Raw genomic sequence first — 23,435 nt, forward strand, 5'->3', positions numbered from 1 at the left:
TTTTCCTAGGTGTTAATCAAGCTGTTTAAGATATGGCATTATCATAATAGAGCAGTTAGAAACCTGGATGTTTTATTTGCAATACAAAGCATCAATAAAACTTCTCCATGTGATGTTGCATTCATATTATCACCTAGCTTTTGGAAATGGGCTAGTAAGACTCCTTAAGAATGCCATCAACAACAAAGTTGTATGGTTAACCGCTTATTTTTTCTATGATTATGTAAAAGGATGTTGTTTCCACTGCATAGCATCATGCTTTGATTGTGAATCGATGTGATGTTCCCATGATCTTCTCCAATAACAATCCTGTTAAATATATATCTTCTACATTAATAAACTGGAAGAGATATTGCTCTAGTTTGATTATTCATTTTATGTTATAATTACATTTCCTCTCCTTTATCTGTTGTTAATTGTTTGTCTACATGAATCATCAATTACTGTCATATTGTCAGTTCTGATGTCGATTCATTCATGGTGTTCTGCCATTAGGGCAGGTCTTGTCACGACTGCTGCACTCCATCTTGTTCTATATTTTGCTAACCTTTTTGTTTCAGCATATTTTCCCTTTTCTATAAATTCATCCATCATTTGAAATCTCTTCCTTCCTTCCTTCCATTCAGCAAGCCTTCTATTGCATTCACTAATAAACACCTTCTTCTTGTACAATGTCCTAGCCAGTTCCTTTTCCTATATTCAGTCATGTTTTTAGCACTTTCCTGTTCTCTCCGATTCTCCTTAATACTTATTCATTTGTTACACGGTCTTGCCGTCTGTCATTTATCATTCTGCGCTGCACCTGCGTCTCCAAAGCCTCAATTCATTTTCTGTGTTCTTTTTCTCATCATCCACATTTCAGCTCCATAGACCATCATGCTCTAAAAAAAAAAACATTTCATTAATCTCTTCTTTAACGCTAAGTTTAACTTTGCAATCAGCAGTCTTTCGTTCTCATTAAATGCCTACTTACTTCTTGATATGCTTGTGCAAATATAATAATTCTACTGTGCAAGTCAGGTCATCAGTTATAAAGCTCTCTAACTACTGAAATTTCTTCATCTGCTGTTAAACTTCCCTATCTTAATATCAATCCTATCCTCTCTTCCTCCTAATACTGAGCATTTTGTCTTCTTTTTGTTGATCCTCATAACCTGACTTTCACAAGCTTCATTTAAATCATCAAGTATTTCATTTAATTTATTTGGGCTGTTCCATCAGTATCACCATGTCATCAGCAAAACATATACAATCAATTTTTCTTCCCCTGATCTTTATTCCTCCTTTCCCATTCACGCAGCCTTTAATTTTTTCTTCCAGATATATTTTAGTCAGTATTGGTGATGTGAAGCATCTCTGCCTCACTCATCTTCCAATCCCTATTCTTCCTGTCGTTTCATCTCCTCTCACTTTTATTCTCTGGTTATAGTATAGCACTTTTATTACACGCCTCTCTTTCCAGTCAACTCCTCCTTTTCCAAAATTAACAGTAATTTATCCCATCTAATTCTGTCAATCGCCTTTTCTAGGTCGACAAATGTAACATACACTGTCTGCCTCCTTTCCACGTATCTCTCACCTATTACTCTTAGCAGATAATTTATTATATATCCTTTTGTTTAGAACTCTTAAACACCTTAGCTATACCTTAGCTGCCTTTAATATTAGGCTAATTGTTCTGTGTTTTATTTATTTTCTTTTCTGTTAGAAAAACCTGGAAGTCCTCTGGCCACTTTCCAAAGTATTGTATTGCTTAGATCTAGTAATAACAATTCTCGTAGTGCTTTGAACAGTTAACTGGTGTTTCATCATATCCCTTAGCTTTTACTTTCTCATCATTTTAATTGTGTAATTTAGTTCACTTTTTAATATACTGTGCCCTTTTTGATCTTCATGAACTTTGTACTCTTCTTTTACTTCCATATCTATTTCTTTTGGCTTTTCTACTAACCCATATAAAAGTGCAATATATTCTTCCCATTTCCTTTTTATATCCTCCTCATTAAGTGTTTCCTGATTCTTTGCCTCTATCTGATACATTTTCTTCTCCCATTTCTCTTTAAAAATTATTTTTTATACTTTATACATTAGCTCATATCTCCATTCTTTTTGATGTAATCTGTTTTATTTAGAAATTAATATAATCTGTTATATGACATCAGAAATTTTATTATTTCAGTTGTTTTACGAGTGAATTTTCTGCTAAAATAAAATGAAACTGTTTTTTCTTACATAAAAAATTATTTTTTGAGGGAAAATGAATTTTCAAAAGTAAAAATCCTCTTCAGGTTGATAGCTTCCACAAACAAGAATTTTTTACTAAATTTCATATAAGTTAGTATCAGCGCTAAAAGAAAAAACTTCCAAACCTTATCTGACTAACGGTAGAAAAAAATGGGAATTTGATGCAAAGACAAATTAATTTTTTAATTTTATAAGTACTAAACAACAAAATTTCAACTCACTCATCGGTTCAGTAGGAGGGAATAAAAAGGCAGACCCTTCAGTAGCAGGAGCAGGTGCATTTGCAGAAACTGGAAAAAAATATTAATAATTTATTATTTAAAATATAAGTTTAAATATAAGCATTTTATTCTCCTTATCTTTTTCTTCTCTCAATATTCCTTCTTCATCCCTTGCTTTCTAAACCACCTCCAGCGTTACAGTTGAACGATTTACTCATTATCAAACTGTCAGTACCATTCTAATTTAATATTTCTGTAACGCAAATGTAGGACCTTTACCTTAAATAAGATTTTAGGAAAAATAGGAGATCTGAATTTAGTCGGTAAACTCCACAATATTTTGAATTTTGTGCCCGACAAGAAACAAAATTGTGGAACAGTTCTACAGGTACATTAAAGTGCTACTTTGTAAAAAAAAGCTGCTAGTCTTCTAGTTGCTATAAAAAGCAAGATACACAAATGAAAGCAGGGCAATGCCTGACCCACCCGTTTCTCACAACCCTTACTGAAGGTTAAAGACGTAAAGAAAGAAAGGGTAAAGGCGATTAACCTAGAGAGGGATTGACAATGATCACGATAATTTAGCATCGTATCCTAATTAAAATGAATACCCGTGTAATCAAAATTTATTTTCTATTTATAAATTCCATACCAAATAACATAGTTGATCTTTGTGGTTCAAATCGTGGTTATGTAGATTTTTACTTCTTTGTACGAAGTACAAGAAAGTATTGTAATCGCATAAAATTTCAGTATTTAGATTTCAACAGAATTACCATCCCTGAATCCATTTTGATTCGTTTCCGCGTGACGTCTGTACGTACGTATGTATGAATGTATCTCTCATAACTCAAAAACGATTAGCGGTAGGACATTGAAATTTTTGATTTAGAACTGTTGTAACATCAAGTTGTGCACCTTTCCATTTGATTGCCATCGACTTAACGAAAAATGTCCGAAAAAGTCCAAAATCCAAGTGTTTTGGATTTTGGACTTTTCTGAACTGCAGTAATAGGTTTTCATTGAGATCTTTTCAACGATATATCATAAGTGGTACTTATTTTCATTGGTTCCAGAATTATAACCAAATAAAATTTTAATTAATGAAATAATTGGATCATACAAGGGGAAGGCACATCGGTTCGAATCAGACTTTAGCTTCTTTTTTTAATTTTTTTTTTTAAATTTAAATTTATTGATTTATTAACCTCACATTGTAAAAAAAAATTTACTATGAATAATAATTTCATAACAAGAAAAATATTAAATATCAGAAGTTATTAATGAAATAAAATTTTATCTACTTTTAAAAATGTGTATATGTAATTTAATAGGCATACAAGGAAGTCATATGTGTCAACATTTTTTTTAATAATAATTTTCATTATTCATTCTCTCTACTAGGTTGATGTGAGAAAGAGTATATGATTATATAAATCAAAGGATGTAAAAAAAAATAAATACATAGCTAAAGATGATCAGACGTATATATCATGCTTTTGAAGTCTTGTTAACCTTCACAAATGTTTTTTAACGTGTGTTTAACACAGCAGTAATGTTGTTTAGGCGGAGCCTGAGGAGTACCTTGTTTATTTATGAAAGAATCTATATTATACTTGTTGACGATTAGACAGATATAATTTGAACTAATTGATAAGTTTCTGTGAAAAATCAGTAACATCAATTTTTATAACAGATGCACAACACTTTTACAGTTGTTTGTTCTGATATTCAGACCAAATATATTGTTGAAGTAGAATTTTCCTTGTAAAATTTAATTATTCTGTTATTAACATTAACTTGTCTAAAACTTAAGGAATTTAAAATATTAATCTATTTATAGTTATTATTTTGCATGGCCTTAGATTTTCCATTACTGGTATGAGGACTTTTCCAAAATTGACTTCTGATTGGTCGTTACGAATAAACTATCCACCATAGGGACTCAGCACATTCTGATAGCCAATAACAGTCTCTAATATCTTTACATGTTCATTCTCCATTTGTTATATTCCATGCTACTAAAGCAGCGGTTGATTAAACAGTGTTGTCAATTCTGCAACTGTAATGGGGTCAAGGAATGATTACTTTTTTTTTTAATAGCAGAAGGGCAAAGAATTCTTCTAACAAAATCCACGAATCTGGGACCGCAATAATGTTTGAATACTGTTGTGAAATACTGCAAAAGCCTTTGAGGCCAATCCAAAATAAACAATTCAGGATTGCTAACAAAAAAATGTGTTCTGGATAATACTCGTGCCTCATTTCATAGAATTTTTTAATTGAGTAATTCAAGAAAGACATTTTTTATCATCTGGCTTAAACTGCCATCTTATATCTAAGCTGTTAGTCTGACTGGGTACCTGTTATTTTAATATCAATGATAACCCAGTAGTAGTTGTATTTTGACAAAGATCTGCAACAAGTTGTTACGTTAATGGTGTCTGTGACTATGAAGAAATATACATATCCAGACAAAGCTTGTATATAATAATTAACCGATAATATAATAAATAGCCTAATAAATAGATTGGGAGTAAATTTTTAAATTACCAATTTTGGGGAGGTTGGATTTTTCTGAAAAATAAACCTAAATATCAGATTAGGCATAAACTCCTTTATGCAAAAATAAATCTACTTTTACTAAACTTTTCTGTCATGGTATAATTTTATTAATCTGTCCTAGTAGCTGAGGCAGATAACTCGGGCATTGATTCCTCTGTTCAATTGTTTTGGAGTATTTTATATAATTAAGTTATTTATTACAAGTGGTAAATTATTGTGAAAGTTAATATTTTTCTCACAATTTCTTTGTTATTGCTTTACACTTAGATGAGAATTAAGTTCAGAAATATCAATAACAGTTTTAGAGTTTATAATATTTTCTTATTGTTTCTGGCGTGATCATTTTCCAAAATTTTATTCTATTGTTAACATTTTTAAATTTATACCAAACTTTTTATTTGGAAAAAAAAGGATAATAAAATTATTGTAATCTCCCTCCCACCCTATCTCTCTCACACTCATTCTCTCTCTCTCTCTCTCTCTTTCTTTCATTCTGTTTCTTCACCACTATATTGTGTACATTGGTAACTTACATGAAGGCTCACTTATTGTGAAAGAAGGATCCGGTATAGTTGTTTGCTTTGACTGTAGTGATGCTGGAAATAAAGCGACATAAATAAATTAAAAAAAAAGAAAAAACAGTTAACATTAACCAAACGTGTTTATGCAATATAAAAAAAATTATTAAATAAAAAACTAAATAATTCGTTTTTCCCCCTTTTTTGTATCTGCAATATTTATTTTGTAAGTATTTCATTGGACGTAGTAGTAAACTGCCGCTATCATTTCTGTGTTGTTACAGTGTGCTTAACATGTAAATATATCATTGCTACTTCATGACTAATATTTCTGTTAATATGATGAGAGAAAGTGGTAGGAAAATTTGACAGTCCATGGAAGAAATGAAAATCATTATAGGAAAATCTAAAGAAATGGAAATAAAAACAACAGAGGATTTATAGTTAAGGAAAAAATAAATAGAAAAAGTAAAAAATTGAAGGTATTTGAGGACTATGGTGACAGAAGACTGGAAGAGTGCAATGGAGATAAAAGGAAGGATAGTGATTGTAAAGAAAGACTTCAGGTAGAATGAAGAAATTACTTTGTAGTAGAAGTCTGGACTTTTTGGTTAAGGAAGAATTTAAGAAAGTGTTATGTATGAAAGTGTAACATTGAACGATGAGGAAGAAGGAAAGGAACTGGATCAAGACTTTTGAAATGTGGATATGGAGAAAGTAATGAACTGGATTAAAGAAGAAAACTTATACAAGAAGTACACAAAATAAAAGGAAATTAATTAGGACATGTGTTTAGTGTAAGTGGTAACTTGACAACTGTTTTGGAAGGATAATTAGAAGGAGAAAGGAAGAAAGATAAGTGAACATCTGAAAATTGGAGACTGCAAGAGAATAAAGGAGAAGGCTTGGGACAGAAGTGGATGGAGACTGGTGGCGTAAGGGACCTCCTGATGGCGGAAGACCAGATGATGATGCCAAGGCTACTGAATTGTTGTTGGTATTCAAGTCTGCAAGTGACACCTATCATTTACTTGCTGGAAAGCTACTACTGAGTAAATAATTTTTTATAGTTCCAAATATTGTAATAAATAATACACCATTTTGTAAAGCATAAATTTAATTTCAAACTAAATTATTATAAAACACAATTCTGTAAAAAAAAATTTGTAATACTTTAAAATTATTATTTATTAAAAAACAAAGCATTGTTTGAACTATTCAAATAATTGTTATAAAAAACCATTATATAAAATTAAATCACTCTTACAAATGAGTATTAAGTCCTGTGGAACCAAATATTCATAAAAATAAAGTGCACCATAAATACATAAAGAAAATCTAAGAACAAGAAAGATGTGTATAATAATAGATAATAGATCCTTGTATAAAATAAATATCTTTTTTATCTCTCAGTAGCAAAAAAATTAACTTGTTTTGGTACTTACATATTAACGCCACCGCAGCTACAGCTTTATTTAAAAACAAGTAGTCAATATAATTTAACCAAACTTAACCTACGCTCACTTCGCTCGCTAACCTTGACTAATTAACACCGTAATTTTTTATTTATTTATTTATAAATACTCAAAAAATTACAGTTAAGTTTGGTTAAGTAGGTTAAGTTTGGTTAAATTATATTTATAAAATATAAATAACCATTTATAAAAATTAATAAAGAGACTGTTTTGAATCTATGTTAAACTCTATATCGGCCCATTTTCCACCGAAATCCAATTGACTACTTTGTTTTTAAATAAAGCTGTAGCTGCGGTGGCGTTAATACGTAAGTACCCTTGTTTTTAACAAAATAATTTAACTCAGCAATCCAAAGCCTGCTATATCTTACACCTTATTTAATGTATCCAAACAGATTAAACCAATTTATTATTCGTTAAAAGTTTTGAAACTCAATTGACATGGAGAGTTGGGATAAATTGCTGAGCCACAATGACCTGTCTTTGTATACTATCCAGTCCAACACTACTTCAGATATGCCAGGTAAAATTATTATGTTTTTATATTTTTATGCATTTGTAAATTTGTTAAGTAATTCCCCGTACATTTAATTTATTTATCTGTTAATCTTGTCTTTCTAAATTGTGTTACTCTAAAATTTTACTTAGCATTTTGCATCTACCTATAAAATAGAGGGAATCATCTTTCTCTCTTCATTTTGTAAAAAGCAAATTCTTTAGTAATTTTGTCTTTTTGAGATGTCATTGAGAGGCAGCAGCATTACCTTCCTTGTTCTAAATATTATAGTTATAAAATCTGTTTTAATATCATCTGTAATCCTACTCCTCAATTGAATGATTATATTCTTTATCATGTCTATAAATCTTTCCTCTAAAATCTTAATCGATTCCTTTTGCCTACATCAAATTCCTGCCTATTAAAGCTACATTTTAAACTACCCCTATCTGATTCCTATTAATTAATTTATGCTGTTTAGGTAACCTCCAATATGATCGGTTTAAAACTTTTAGAATATATTTAAAATGAATGTCCAGTATAAAAGTGATAATTAAGTTTTGTATTCAAAATCCTAGTGGAGAATGTAGTTTGAAATATTGATAAGTAAATAAAAAATTTTTTTTAATGTAAAATCTCTGAAAATGTCAATTTATGCTTGGGTTCTGTTGCCCTATTCTTATACTTTTGTTTGTATCCAAAAATCAGCTTGATTTTTGGTGTGTGTAATGTAATCTTCATGTGAATATCAAAAAACCAATTTCTAAATTTTTTGTAATTCAAATTTGAAAGACGTGAAGAAAGGAAAAAAATTTGAACAATGATTGCAAATTTCCCCAATTTCTGATTATACTAAACAAGATATTCACTATATTTGGAAATACTCTTCAAATACGTATATATATATATATATATTTGGAAATACTATGTTTGCAACTACTTTTCAGATAAATATCTAGAAACTATTTTCGGGTTTTCTGAATTTTGATTTTTTTAAGGGGTATGATGGTGTAAGGCACAGCCGCTCAAATAATGCAGCCACTGTTACTGCACGTGTGAAGCAACAAGCTGCACCTGCCTGGTTATTTGACTAAAAAACTTAAAATAAAAAGAAAATTAAAAAAAGAAACTATGTACAGTCACCTCCTAGTGGTGTTTGTCAGGTAATGCTAAAAACCAGGCGAAATACGTTTTTACCCATACAAAAGGTCGGGTAACTAGCTATAAACTATTCTTTTTAAGACGGAGGCCAACTATTTTGAAACCTGCAATCTTCAGATCACTCAAAGTTTTGGGTCCTTCACTAACCAAATTATTGCTCTGAAGAAATTACAACAGACTGAGAGTGTTTATAATTTGAACAGGTTTTAATTTTCATTTATCACTATTATTCTCATAAGTATAATGAATACAGAGGGATCCTGGGACAGAGCTAGACGGGAAGGTCGAGTAAAGCGAACCCTGGTCGGTTAAATTTTGTATTTGGGACATTAATCATATTATTTTTTTTTTTTTTTTTCGTTAAGAGGGTTAGAGAATATCATGAAAAAACTGATTTTGATTTTCTTCAGGGGCATTTTACAAAAAACTATTAAAGCAAATTTGTTACTTTCAATGCACATTTAAGTAATTCAAAAACAATTTATTTAAACAAGGTATTGTATGACTTGATCAGCATAACCTGGAAAGTAATGTAATACTTTCTGAGCATTTTTCTAAAGACCCTAGTACGATACAGGAAATGATAAACAAATTTAGAAAGTACTGTAAAATCTGGAACATAATGATTAACCTACAAAAAGTAGTTGAATATATATATATATATTACACAATACCGCATCACTTAATGTGATGTGGTGTATGGGGCTTGGAATAAATTCAAGGATTCCGTTTTAGTATTTATAAAATACAAAAATGTAATAACGTAACAACTGACCTGCATTAGCACCGATAGTTTCAGTTATATTTTTAACATCACTTCTATGAAAATGAAAAACTGCAACAATACAAAACAAATTAAGAAAAAAATAGGATTTTTATCCAATATTACATTGTTTCTCTATTTTGCCGATTCAAATGAAGTTTGACATTTGGTCTTGCCTAAATTCTGGCTGAATATACCATCAGTTGAATTTCAACAATTGAAAGTAACTGAAATTTTACTTGAATCGTGCAGCAAACACTGAATAATAATAATAGTTGATCAGCAGTAATTTTAACTGCTCATGTAATTGTTAGACTTTTACAAATTAAATGCATTCAGGGCCATAATGATTATCTATATTGGATTCACTAGCTGAGAAATAGCTTCATCCCGGTTCTTATGTATTTATTGTGGGTTAGGAGTGTATGCATGATATGGTAGTCTATAAAAAAAAAATTAATATCTATTTTGATTTAATTACTATTTTGTTTGTTTTTTTTTCTTTTGAGGGGAAGAAATTGTATTTTAGATGAAGTTCATAATTTTTAGACAGTCTCAAATGTATTAAAAAAAAAACTAGCCACAGATAAAACTTATTAATGTGTATGTTGCTTTGAAGAGACCCTTTTTGAAAATTGTTAAAAAGCAATATTTACTTTAAAAAATCTGATGTAGACACCATATGACTTCCTTGTATGCCTATTAAATTACATATACACATTTTTAAAAGTACATAAAATGTTATTTCCCTAGTAACTTCTGGTTTCTTTCATTTTCTTTCTTTTTATTGAATTATTATTTATTGTTCATTTTTTTTTATATCAGAGGTTAATAATTATTAATAAATCAATATATACCGATGTGCCTTCCCCTTGTAAGATGCAAATATTTCATTACTTAAAATTTTATTTGGCTATAACTCTGGAATCAGTGAAAATAAGTACCACTAATGATATATCGTTGAAAAGCTCTCAATATGATGCCTTATTACTGTAGTTAAGAAAAAATCCAAAGTCCATATGTTTTGGATTTTGGGAATTTTTGAATACTTCTGATCTAGTCGATTGCAATCAAAAGGGAAGGTGCACAACTGGATGTTACAACAGTTATAAATCCAAAATTTCAACATTCTACAGTTAATTGTTTTTGAATTATACGAGATACATATGTACGTGCATACATACATACATACATATGTGCAGACGTCACACCGAAACTAGTCAAAATGGATTCAGGGGTGGTCAAAATGGATATTTCTGTTCAAATCTGAAAACCAAAATTTTCACGACTGGGGTATTTCATTATAATTCAACAAATGATCAGTGCATCGCTATTTTTGATTTTGATGATATTTGGTGTATGATAATATATAGAAAAAATGTTTTTCTTGAGTAATAGGCTATTTTCTAATTCGCCAACATGTAAAAACATTTTTTATTAGTTCTACTCGTACCTAGAGTTAAAAGTTAAAAAAATAGGCTTGTTACCCTAAGTATTTTAATTATTTATTTTGGCCCAAAATTTGAAAAACCAAGAATTTATAAATGTAAATTCAGTAAACATTACAAAATTTGGTTATGTAACAAAATGAATTTTGAGTACACTAAGATGAAGTTCCATCTTTACTCTTTACAAAAATCTCTTTTTGACCTCTATATGATGTAAAATAATAATGCTACAGCCCTTGGAAAAAGTGACAAAAGTGGCTGTTTTTAGCTGTTGTAAGTGAGAAAATAATCTATTACTCAAGTAAAAAATTTTTTTAAATATAACAAAAAATATTTTTTGTCCACTACAAGGTGGGTTGTTATCATATACCAAATATCATCAAAATCAAAAATAGTGATGCAATAAAAGTTTTAAAAATTTGTTGAATCAGAATAGAATACCCCAATTACAATACTTTGTTGTACAAAGTACAAGGAAGTAAAAGCAGTCACATATCTATCGATTCCATTTGTGATGCAAATACAATTATGTATAGAATAATATTAATATATTATGGCCGATCAACTTTAGAGTAAAAGTAAACAGTTGAGATATGTTAAAATTCTATATACACCCCAGGCAAACTATGTTTCATGGCATAAAAGTATTATTTAATAAGTAGAGACAAATGTATATTAGTTATAACATAATCATAATAGTTATAGGTGATCTGAAATGAGACAAAGTTCCATAAAAATATCGTAGACAATCCCATGAATTACAAACATCCGTAGAATATTAGCGACTCCTTCATTTTGTTACCACAGACTACCTGGTATAGTGAACATAGTTATTTTTGGAGAAAGCTATTGTGACTAGGTTCATTTGACCTTCTTTAAGTACACCTTAATTACAAGAAAGACAGATAATTACAGTAAAGTGACAAATTAATACACCCTTTTTTTATGGGAAATGGTGTATTATATACACTTCCAGTCGTTTGGGAAATTAATATGGTATTGTTCAGCATGATTCCCAGCTTCAGGTATATGCTTTTTCAACCGGTCTTCTAGTTTCTTATTCTGGCAAAGATTTCTTTGTTTGAAGTCTGAATCAGTTGTATGTGTGTTTTACAGAAGTTTTGAAGAAAACTATGTATAGTATTACTTTTGGTACGTGGTGGGAGTGAGGGATGAAAATGAATTTTCTTTACGTTTTGAGGTATGAGGATTACAAAAATAACATTCTCTTAAATTAATTGTTTCTATAATTATATATTTATTTATGAGAATGCCTATGTATAAAGTTTTTTTGGGTCGAAAATCTCCAAAACTAGCCGGATCAATTTCATTGAATAGATATGCTTTAATAGTGTACATGACGTGGTGCATGTGAAAATTTCAGAAAGTTGGTCTTGAGTTAAGCTCAAATTTAAGGTCAAAAAGATTTGAGCAGAGCAGTTAGAATCATGGTTGTTATGATACTGGAAGTTAAAATAACATTCCATTTGTGGTATCTATTGTTAGCAATATTGTTCAGTGAATTCAGGTAGCGTTGCCTACTTTGAGGGTTGTGATGTCTGGGTATGTGTATGAACAACAGGTCAAGGAAACAAAATAAAATAACAATAAGTTGGCCTTCTTGTACAGAGCTGCGCAAGAAGTTTTTACTTTTTGATGTGAAACTTGACTCCAGAATCAAAGTCTGGACTGTTGGTGGTCAAACTGTCCAGAGTAATTTTTCAGTGGTTTTTATTGATTGTTGGCTGTGCAAATAAGGATTATTTTGAAGAAGGAAATAAGGGAGATTACATAATTAAATACTCATTGTTTGAATAGTTTTTAATCTATTTCAGCAACCCAGTTCATGGCTTAAACATTATTAATTATCCAATTTTTTGTGGGCGGGGGGGAGCCCACTGCATATGTTTTCTCCTTGAAATATCCTAGACTTACTATATTTCTTTACATTAAAATTCAAAAATACTTTTGATTTTTTTTTAATTTTAACCTCAGCACTCATAACTTTATAATGAGAGTTAATTTAGATAATATTTTAAATAACAAATGTTGGTATTATGTGAAAAAGTGACTAATTAATACCTTTATTAGCTTAATTTTATATTCTAATGTGACTATCCCTAGTTTTAATTACTAATTATTATATAACATTCTTTTTATAAAGAAAAGATATAAAATATGGGAATATTATCTAGTTTAATTGAAATAAATATTTATTTTAAGATTACTATTTATTGTTTGATTTCTTATCAGATAACAATTCTAAATATTCCCTCCCTGCCCCTCAACTTTGTCACTCTCTCTCTCTCTCTTTCTTTCTCTCTTGATGAGTAATGAAAATATTTTAAATATTCGAAAATATAATTTTAAAACGAATACTTAATTGCTTTGTTTTATTCTATAACTAAGGTCGTATCTTTAAAAATTAAATTTTATACAGTACGTTAATTTTTACTTTTGTAGCTCGAAAACTACTTGATCAATTTCACTGAAATTTAGATATTCTGTTGTAGTGTATCTGAAGTCATGTATGTGAATATTTGATGAAAATTGGTTGGGTTGTTCTTGAGTTACGCCCAATTTAAGGTCGAAAAAGTTCATCCCAAAAGTGGTATTTTTTGTTTTTTTTTATTATTATTTTTTAACTGGGAAGATGATTTTATGTCACTGTGCAAATACGATTAAATAATTGTGAAAAAAGTTTTAACCTTTCATTATTGAGCCTGAAACTCATGAATGTTTTATAAGTTTCAGGTCAATTTGACTATTAACCAAATGTTTTAGACTCCTTCTTAATATATTTATTCCCCACAAAATCAGGGTAGTATATCTAATACACAATTTTGACATAATAAAAAATAAAAATTTTTTTTTTTAAACCATCAGCTTATTACTAAAATCAATAATATATACAACTATTAAACCAGACAACCAGGAATGTTTTGTGTAATTCAGAATTATACTCTGTCATAAAAGAAAGAATCTTGGTTTGATTTTTGTTGATATTTTTAATTATTTACTGACCCGTTTATAAAATCTTCCTACCAGTTTATTTAAAATATAACACTGATCAGCAATGATTTTGTTAAATGAGAGTGAATAACTGGTGGGAAGAATAGTATAGTATTTTCATGCTGATTTCAAATATGAAATCAAAATTCTTTTATCAGGCTTAGTTTTTTTTGTAACTATCATTCTTATTTTCAAGTAGTATCTGCACAAACTCCATAAGCATAGCATTTTGTGAACATATTTTATTATATTATTTATAAACAGCTTTTGTTTATTTATTACAATTCCTTAATTGTCACATTGATTTGTTAGACATTAGTCATCATGTAGATTATTTACACACTAATTAAAATGAACAAGAATGTGACTCATTCTTCTTATTTTCATGTTATATAAACATATCATCTACTTATTAGTTATTTCTGTTGTTATTATATTTTCTTATAAACTGTCATGCAGACTAGAGAAATATATTTAATTCTCATTCAAGTGTGAGTTCTCGTTTGTGCAACATTCAGTTTTGTAGCTGGCTTTCGTATTTGCAGGTGTATGCTGTTCAATAAAGTAGTGTATATTTATTAAATTAGTATGTTTATAAAGTGTTTCTTTTTAAACAATATTAGTTATTGTAAGGTATTAACAATGCCTCACAGTTACATTAATAATCACCCAAACAATTTCTGCTACTTCTGCAGAATGTTACCTCGGTGAGGTAACGTTGAAGTTTCAGAAAAGAAATATAACTCCACAGATAAAAAAGTCATATGAATTGTATTTTGGATATAAATTAGGTGATCACGACAAATTTTTGGCTCCTCATATTTCTTGTGCTTCTTGTGTAACATTATTGACTGGTTGGCTAAATGGTCACGTGTCATTCGCAATTCCAATGGTTTGGAGAGAACCAAAGGAGCACACGACAGATTGTTATTTTTGTGTAATAAAAATATCTGGGATAACAGCTAAAACTAGATGTACTGTTAAATGCCTGATATTCCCTCTGCCTTGTGACCAGTGCCGTGTAGCCAAGACCATCCAATTCCAGTATCACCAGACAAACTTAGATGAAGATGATGTCAAATCCTGTGCTAACTTATCAGGGGATGAAGAAAAAGATCCAAAACGTTTTAGAAAATAGATATACTGAACCCCATTTAATTAATCAGTCAGAATTAAATGATCTGGTTGATTATCTAAATTTATCAGAGAATCAAGCAGAAATACTGACATCAAGACTGAAAGGATGGTATCTTCCACAACCAAACACTAAAATAAGTGCTTTCCGTGATAGATAGTCAGAATTTGAGGATTTCTTTCTCATTACAAAAACTTAGTAAACTGTAATGATGTGGACTCTTTACTGGAAGCTTTGGGACAAATGTACCATCCTGATGAATGGTGACTTTTTATTGACTGGTCAAAGCTTAGTTTGAAAGTTCTACTTCACAATGGAAATAAGCACCCATCAATACCATTAGCATACACTGTTCACTGAAGGAGTCTTATGAAAACATGAAACTTGTATTGACCAGAATTCAGTTTGAAAAATATTTATGGCATATTTGTGGAGATCTGAAAGTAATAGTGCGTTTACTTTGACTGCAATGCTGGTACACTAAGTACTATTGCTTTTTGTGCGAGTGGGACAACCTGGATAGGAAAAACCATTACATAAAAGATCAGTGGCCAAAGAGAGAGGTACTGACTGTAGGAGAGAAGAATGTTGTCAGGTACTAGTAAAACCAGAAAAAGTCTATCTTCTGCCGCTACACATTAAGCTGGGTTTATCCAAAGATTTTGTTAAAGCAATGGATCATAATGGTACAAAGTTTCAGTTTCTAAAATACAAATTTCCTAATATAAGCGATGAAAAAATAAAGGAATGTGTATTTGTTACACCACAAATAAGAGAACTAATGAGTGATCCGGCATCTGAAGACTGTTTGAATGACTTGGAGGTTGCTGCATGGATATTGTTTCAAAATGTGGTAAATATCTTCCTTGGAAATCATAAGGCCAGTAACTACAGAGAACTTGTGAGTGAATTCCTTCAAAACTACAAAGAACTTGGGTGTAACATGTCACTCAAAATCCATTTCTTACATTCACATTGGATTTTTCCCTAATAATCTTGGCACTATCAGCAATGAACATGGAGAATGCTTTCACCAGGAGATTCACAAATTCAAAATTGTTCAATGACTACTGTTGGAATATAAAGAGGGATCTGCCTACAGCAAATTACTGCAGAAAATTAAAAAGAATAGAATTAGATGAGTATAAAATGCATGTATTGTATTGTCATATTACATTCACCATATTTATTTTTTGCTTCAAAAGAAATTCAATTACAAAAAAAAACCGAGCCCAATAGAAAAAATCTATTAACATATATTAACTCAGCATAAAAAATACTCAGCATAATAAGAATCAGCCATTCACTCTCATTTAATAAACAAAAAATTAAATTTTGTTGATCAGTGTAATTAGGCTCTTTTCTTTCTGTTAAACAGTATTATTCTGTGAAGTTTTCAAATAATTGTATTTAAAAAACCCTTAAATTTTCTGTAAATGTCTCAAATTTTAATGTGTACAAATAATATGTACTTTGTACTCAATTTTTATTAATGCTTTCTGAATTTTTATTTATTTTAAAATCACTCCATTATGTATTAACTTAATGTGTATATAATATACAATATTATTTCAAGTATTTATTATTTTTAATAATTAAATATTGACTTTATAATTTCTATTTTTTATTTTATAATTAACTATATATTTTGTAATGTTATTTAACCAAGGTTTTACCACAGTTTCCCTTGCTCCATCTAGAGAAATGTTGAAACAGTGTTTTTTCATTCATTAAGTAGTACACTTATCCATTCCTGATAAGATCTATGTAATATGTTATAATGTACCTAAAATAATAAGGTATTTTTTTATATGGATATAATCACCTCAGATACAAGTTTTTTTTAAAGCCACTATATAGAAAACAAGACTTTATCTTTGAACTTATGAATTATAGTTAGCAAGTTAAGTAAATAAATGAATTTATTTATCCAGGAAGCAAAATTAACAGTGATGGCCAAAGCAGACAAAAAATAAATGATTTGTATAATGAATCGGACAAAGAAGTATTCTGCTTAAAAAAAGAATTTGTTAACAACTAACACAATTTCTCTACAGACTCGGGAATATTAAAAATTTATGATGAGGGGTGGTAAGACTTGTACGCAAGTGAGACCTATATAAAGAACACTTGACCTCTTCAAAATACGATACTGCAGAAGAATCGCTTAAAATAAAAGCAACTAATGAGGAAGTTCTAAGAATAGGGAAGAAAAAAATGTTGGAAAAATTGAAAAAAGAGAAACAGATAGTATATTAACCGTTCAATAGAAGCCTAAAAAAAGAATAGATTACAGGGAAGTTGAGATTAATATATTTAAAAGTTATGAAGATTTGTGTTATGGAAGATACAAAGATTTAAAAAAAATTATTCCAAAATAAGATTGCCAACTATTTTTGATGGATGAATTTGTGAACATTTTTTGTATAATTATTATTTTTTACAAATTCTGATTATAGCAATTGATGCCAATCAAAAACTTTTTGTATTTCAAATATTAGCGTAATACAGATTTACTATGTTTTTTTAAAATTTTGATTAATTTCATTAAAAAAATATATATGTATATACTTACAAGGAAATGCGTTTAAAACATCAAAACAAACAATAACGATAAATAAACCCAGTAAACTTTTATGCATTTGTAACATTTTATTATTAATGTTTATTGAATACTGGTTATATATATATAAGAGAAAAAATACTGAACGTATAACTTAAAAATAAAATACTGTTTAATATAGTTTTGTAATAAAAAATATGTGCATTATATAACTTTGTACACCTATGACTAATTAATAACTAGACAAAGCTATTAAATCTTCTTTATTGAAAAGAAAAAAAAGACTATAAAATAGTGATAGAATGAGTGAGAGGTAAAGAAAATAATATTTTTAGAAGAAGGGAGAGGGGTTGTAGGGGAATTATTATCTTATCATTTGTAAAATCGTATATATGTATTAGTATAATTATTTTTCATCTATTACTGAATGTTTAAATACTTTTAATCAATATTAGATATATTCCGTTCACACAAAAATTTGTAATAAAAAGTTAATGATTTCTAGACTTAAATTAAAAAGATTTGCCTTTGTTTATCAAAGAACAAATATTGTTTTTTTTTATTAATATTGCAGTACTGTAGTACATTATTAACTATTAAAAAAAATACAGCGTGAAAATAGTACTGAAATATATATATCAAAGAATTTAATCCTGAGAAAATTGATGTATAAAGTTTATGAAAAACAAAAAAAATCAGCTATTATTTTGAAATCAAATCTTTTTTTGTTGTTTTGTTCTGATTTAAACGTTTTTTTTTTCATAGACTTTTCTCAAAATTAAATTCTCTACAGGTTTAAATAATATAACATTTACACATTTATTACTCTTTTTTTTTTTTCATAGAAAGTTTTTTTTTTCATAGACTTTTCTCAAAATTAAATTCTCTACAAGTTTAAATAATATAACATTTACACATTTATTAGTCATTTAACAAAGTTATTGTACTTTAAGAAATAAAAAAATATGTTTTTTGAAATAAAAAAACTTGTTTTTCACCACAGATTTTTCTGTTTTATGTTGGATATCATGATAACTGCACTATATACAGTTCTGGGACCTGTTTTATTCGATTTATCATGTCAAAAAAACATAAGAAACCATCAAGTTTACCCCTTATATAATGCCTTAAAAATTTCAGTATAACCTCATTTCACTGGGGAAAATGAAATTCAGGTGGAATTTTTCACTAGCTGTAACAATAACAAAGCATTTTCGGATATATGAATTTTTTTGTTTATTTAAAACTAGAATCAATTCCCAAATTATTTCCCTTTTCTCCTGAATCATCCTATATATATATATATTTGGTTTATTGGTTTATAATATATATATATATATATATATATATATATATATTTGGTTTATTGGTTTACAATATATATATATATATATAAATTATAAACCAAACTGATCCACCTAAGTACAGAAATATACATTAAATAAGATAACACTTACCCTATTTCATATTTTACAAAAAGATGAGGGTTTCCACGAAAATGTTTTTGTAAAATATGAAATAAATTAAGTGTTATCTTATTTATGTATATTTCTGTACTTAGGTGGATCAGTTTGGTTTATAACATGCATATTGGTACAGAGGAATGTGAGTATTGACTTTAGAAAAAAAAGGTAGAGATATATATATATATGTTGAAGAGGCTAGAGAATCGATTGAGTTACTAGAGGAAATAGCCATAAGGACAGGACTACAGATATCTTACGAGAAGACGGAATACATGGAATACCGACATCACAAGGAGAAAGAAATAAAAACAAAAGGAGGGAATATCAGGAGAGTCGATCGTTTCAAATATCTTGTTGAAATTATTCAAGCTAACGGACTCGATAAGGCAGCTAACACAAAAAGGACCAGGAAATTAGAAAGAGCATACGGGATAACAAAGAATATCTACAACAAAAAGAGTATATCATACAGATAAAAAATAAGACACTACACTACCGTGCTCAAACCAGAGGCACTCTACGCATCAGAATGTTTGATACTCAGGAAAAAGAATGAACTGAAGGAAATGGAAATACGTGAAAGAAGAATCTTGAGGAAAATATTGGGACCAAGAAAACTAGAAGACGGATCTTATAGACTAAGAAGTAACGTAATCTTACAGACTAAGATTTTTTGTATAGATATTAAAATTTTTTGTTCAAAAAACTAGTTCTGAAAAACTTATTAGAAAATTAAAGGTAGTAACTTGGCAAGAAAAAATATAGTCGTTGAAGTCAGCTCCTAAAGAATAACACCTAATATTAAAGTGATTCATTTTTTTTAAATTTATTACAATAAATATATTAATAGAAAAAAAAATCTTGTTCAATTATATCTTTACTACAAATTTTCTTAGTACTGTGAGTTATCTTTTTCATTTCAGTGTGTACAATCAAATTACATAATGTGTAATGAATGTTATTGTTCTGTCTTACATTTATTACCCATTTTGCTTTATTTGAATTTCCAGTTCTGATCATCTTATTGTACTGTCCATTCTGAATTTGGATCTTTTTTAATATGAAATTTAATATGGTTTAAGTTATATAAACAATAATAAAAATTATGTGTTTATTACCCATTTAACAAAGTTTTTGTACGTCAAATGTAAAAAAGGGTTTTATTTTAACCTAATTTATTGGTTTTCATCCCAGAACTCTCAAAAACTACTGCAGATACTCCTGGGACATATTCTATTCGATTTTTCTGGTCAAAAACCATACAAAATCACTAATTCCTGCCCCATTAACTAATGTCCTAAAAATTTCAGGACGACCTCATTTCACTTGTATAGCTGAAATCCGAGCAAAATCTTTCACTACCCGTAATTTGCAAACGAAGCAATTTAGGACATATATTTATACAAACATTTTCCATTACTTTGACGCATAGAAAAGGTTATAAAAGTCCCAAATCCCGGTAGAACTTTGTGACACACTGTGTATATATAACATTACATTTAAAACTGAAACCAAATAAATGTCTTATTTTATATTTTTATTATTATATAGAAATTTTGATCACAAAAAATAAGAATATTTATTAATGGCAGTTTGCAAAAAAGATTCTCTCCTCCACCGTGCACTTTTCGTTTCATTACAATAAGTGAGCTGAAGGTTTTTACCCCGTCTTTGTCACCGACCTGTATATAAAATGCAAACAACAGTCTAGTACACTGGAGACAACAGTTGGCGAGGGGCAAACTTTCAGCTCATGTATTGCACGAGTATATTAGGTCTACTTCACATATACCCTTCTATTTAGGCAAAATATATTTTTAAGTTTCTAAAATAATATTAAATCGACTTTTAAACTTAATTTTATAACAACATAATTTTTATTATAAAAAGAATGTTTGCACAGATAGAGAAAGCTAATTTCATGATTATTTTGGGGGGATTATAATACAAAAAAAATTAAACCACTCTATTCAAATTTCTTAAAATTGCAAATATAACACAGTAGCACAAGAAATCTATTTTTTAGTACTTAACAAATACTTTTAAGTTGTACATGTACTAAGTATTATATATATATATATATATATATATATGTTCTTCATATGTGGTAGATGTCAATTTCAAAACCGTAGAAATATACGGTCATCGTCTGGTAATTTCTTTAAAGAATGTTCAAAATCAGGAGAGAATTTTTTATTTTTTTACTACCTCATGATTTTACACAATGTTTTCATGTAGTAACTTTAATTTGCTTTTCTGCAAGATGTTTATGATATTCGGCTCGTCCCCTCTATTTATCAAGTATTTGTCCTCACATTTCTCTTTTGACACCGTAACATTGAAATTTGTTTTTCAGACGTTCTCCGGTTCGTGGATTCCTTTCAACAGACCGAACGTTTCGTCTTGTCACGTTGTCGTCGTCGTCTGTCGTCTGTCAATACGCTTCGCTTTGCATCTTGAAAACATTATTGCAATTTTTAATCAGGCTATCCTCTAGCCGTAATCATCCTTTTTTTTTAATTTTTCACCATGCCTTTATTAAAATTCATTGATGAAATAATAATTCATCGAGTCTTCTTTTTACTGTTGCTTAGCATTTGACATGATAAACACCTCGTGATAATGATGTAGTTAATATATTTCACTGTTTATCCAGTATTGAAATTTTAATGCATCCGATTTGTTTGAACGGTTTATAAGGGCATACAATTCATTTTCTTGAACGATTACCGTATGTGGTTTCCAAAAATACGTCTGATTTTTGGACCATCTCTCACAGCTATTACAACATTAAACAAAGCTTTTTTCTTTTATCCAATAGTTTTATTATGGCTTATGGATTTTTGTAGTCAAGGAATGTAACTATATCGTGGTCTTAAACCAAAATACTTTCACGATTTTCTTTCCGTATAATAAATATCTAGCACTGCAATTAAATGTCATCAGGTAAAAAAGAAAAAAGATCGTTCACGTGAACGGATGAAATCATGCAACTTCTTAGGCGTATACTATCAACCACGACATCGCCGTCGCGCAGAACTTGTTTAAGCGATAAATAAAATTAAAATTTTTGTATCAATTTTACTTTGTTGGGCACAAATGGTACCCTCTCCATAATTTTTATTACATGTGTTTTTTAACAGAATCTAAAAATATGTAATATTTATACACCATTAGTATAATATAAGCTTCAGTTATGATTTGCGTTCGTATTGTAACATACCACAACTCTTTCCCATTGTAGGATTAAAAGCTTCCAGCTCCCTAGTAGGAAGAGTTCTAGTTATGTCTTTGCCTTACATTTTCCCTTAGCAAGGTGAATTTTATTTTTTGGAACAAAATTCAAGCATTGTAATGCATGCTTTACTAAGATCTTAACATTATGTATATGACTTGTTCATGGTACGTAAATAAATGTTATTAATTAAAGAGCATAAACAACATGTAGAATGTTGTATAAAACGTTGAATTAAACGTTTTTTACTTTATTACACGTTTTCTTCCAAATGTGTACTAATGTACACATTTGGTGTGCACATTTCTTCCAAATGTGTACTAATGTACACATTTGGAAGACTACTCGAAGATGTTGCCGTGATGGTTGATTTGGAAAACATTTAGCACCACGATTTATAAAAGCGATATTAGTCTATGTAGACCCAGGTAGGCTTAAAATCTAGATGTTTCAAAATCACCCAGAACCGATCATCAATCAAACTCATTAGAATTTGATCCAAAAGGCCCTTTTTTTAATAGGTGGTCACCCTGTTTATCCAAGAAATATATTTTATTTAGGATGGATACAAGATACAGAATATTGTTATATTTTTTTATTTATAATCGATACAGATACACTGTACTAACCGACCGGGTTGGTCTAGTGTTGAATTCGTCTTCGCAAATCTGCTGATTTCGAAGTCGAGAGTTCTAACGTTCAAGTCCTAGTAAAGGCAGTTACTTTTATACGGATTTAAATACTAGATTGTGGATATGAGTGTTCTTTGGTGGTTGGGTTTCAATTAACCACACATCTCATTAATGGTTGACCTGAGACTGTTCAAAACTACACTTTACCTACACTCATACATATCATCCTCTGAAGTAATACCTGACGGTGATTCCCGGAGGCTAAACAGGGAAAAAGATAAAAGTATGAAATGTATGATTAAAAATGATTGACGTACAGTACTCGGTATGTTGGTAGGATAGAATTCATAACAAGTTAATAGCAAAACAAAACAGTTGTTACGTTTCCTTGTGTCTGGTCAGTTTATATTCGTAGGTTTAACTCATTTATACAACGTATACATTATTTTGGTATAAAGACGTCACGTGACGTGTGGTACTGGTTGAACTTCACAGCTGATA

General features: G+C 29.4%; 1 protein-coding gene across 5 annotated transcripts in view; it reads right to left on the reverse strand.

Moving 5' to 3' along the window:
• LOC142333792 (uncharacterized) overlaps positions 1-17,858 on the reverse strand; it is a 46,871-nt gene extending 29,013 nt beyond the window's left edge. For 3 of the 5 annotated variants that reach the window (XM_075381310.1, XM_075381312.1, XM_075381309.1), the window contains exons 1-4: positions 17,614-17,858; positions 9,456-9,515; positions 5,564-5,626; positions 2,466-2,534 (exon numbers count right to left, since the gene is read on the reverse strand). In XM_075381310.1, coding sequence (XP_075237425.1) covers positions 2,466-2,534; positions 5,564-5,626; positions 9,456-9,515; positions 17,614-17,689 — 268 coding nt within the window. In that variant the 5' untranslated portion in view covers positions 17,690-17,858. The remainder of the gene's footprint in view (positions 1-2,465; positions 2,535-5,563; positions 5,627-9,455; positions 9,516-17,613) is intronic. The other 2 variants (XM_075381311.1, XM_075381314.1) reach the window with 2 other exon arrangements.
• Positions 17,859-23,435: the final 5,577 nt, after the last annotated feature.

This window comes from Lycorma delicatula, chromosome 13 (assembly GCF_047948215.1).
Source record: "Lycorma delicatula isolate Av1 chromosome 13, ASM4794821v1, whole genome shotgun sequence".
Taxonomy (NCBI): domain Eukaryota; kingdom Metazoa; phylum Arthropoda; class Insecta; order Hemiptera; family Fulgoridae; genus Lycorma; species Lycorma delicatula.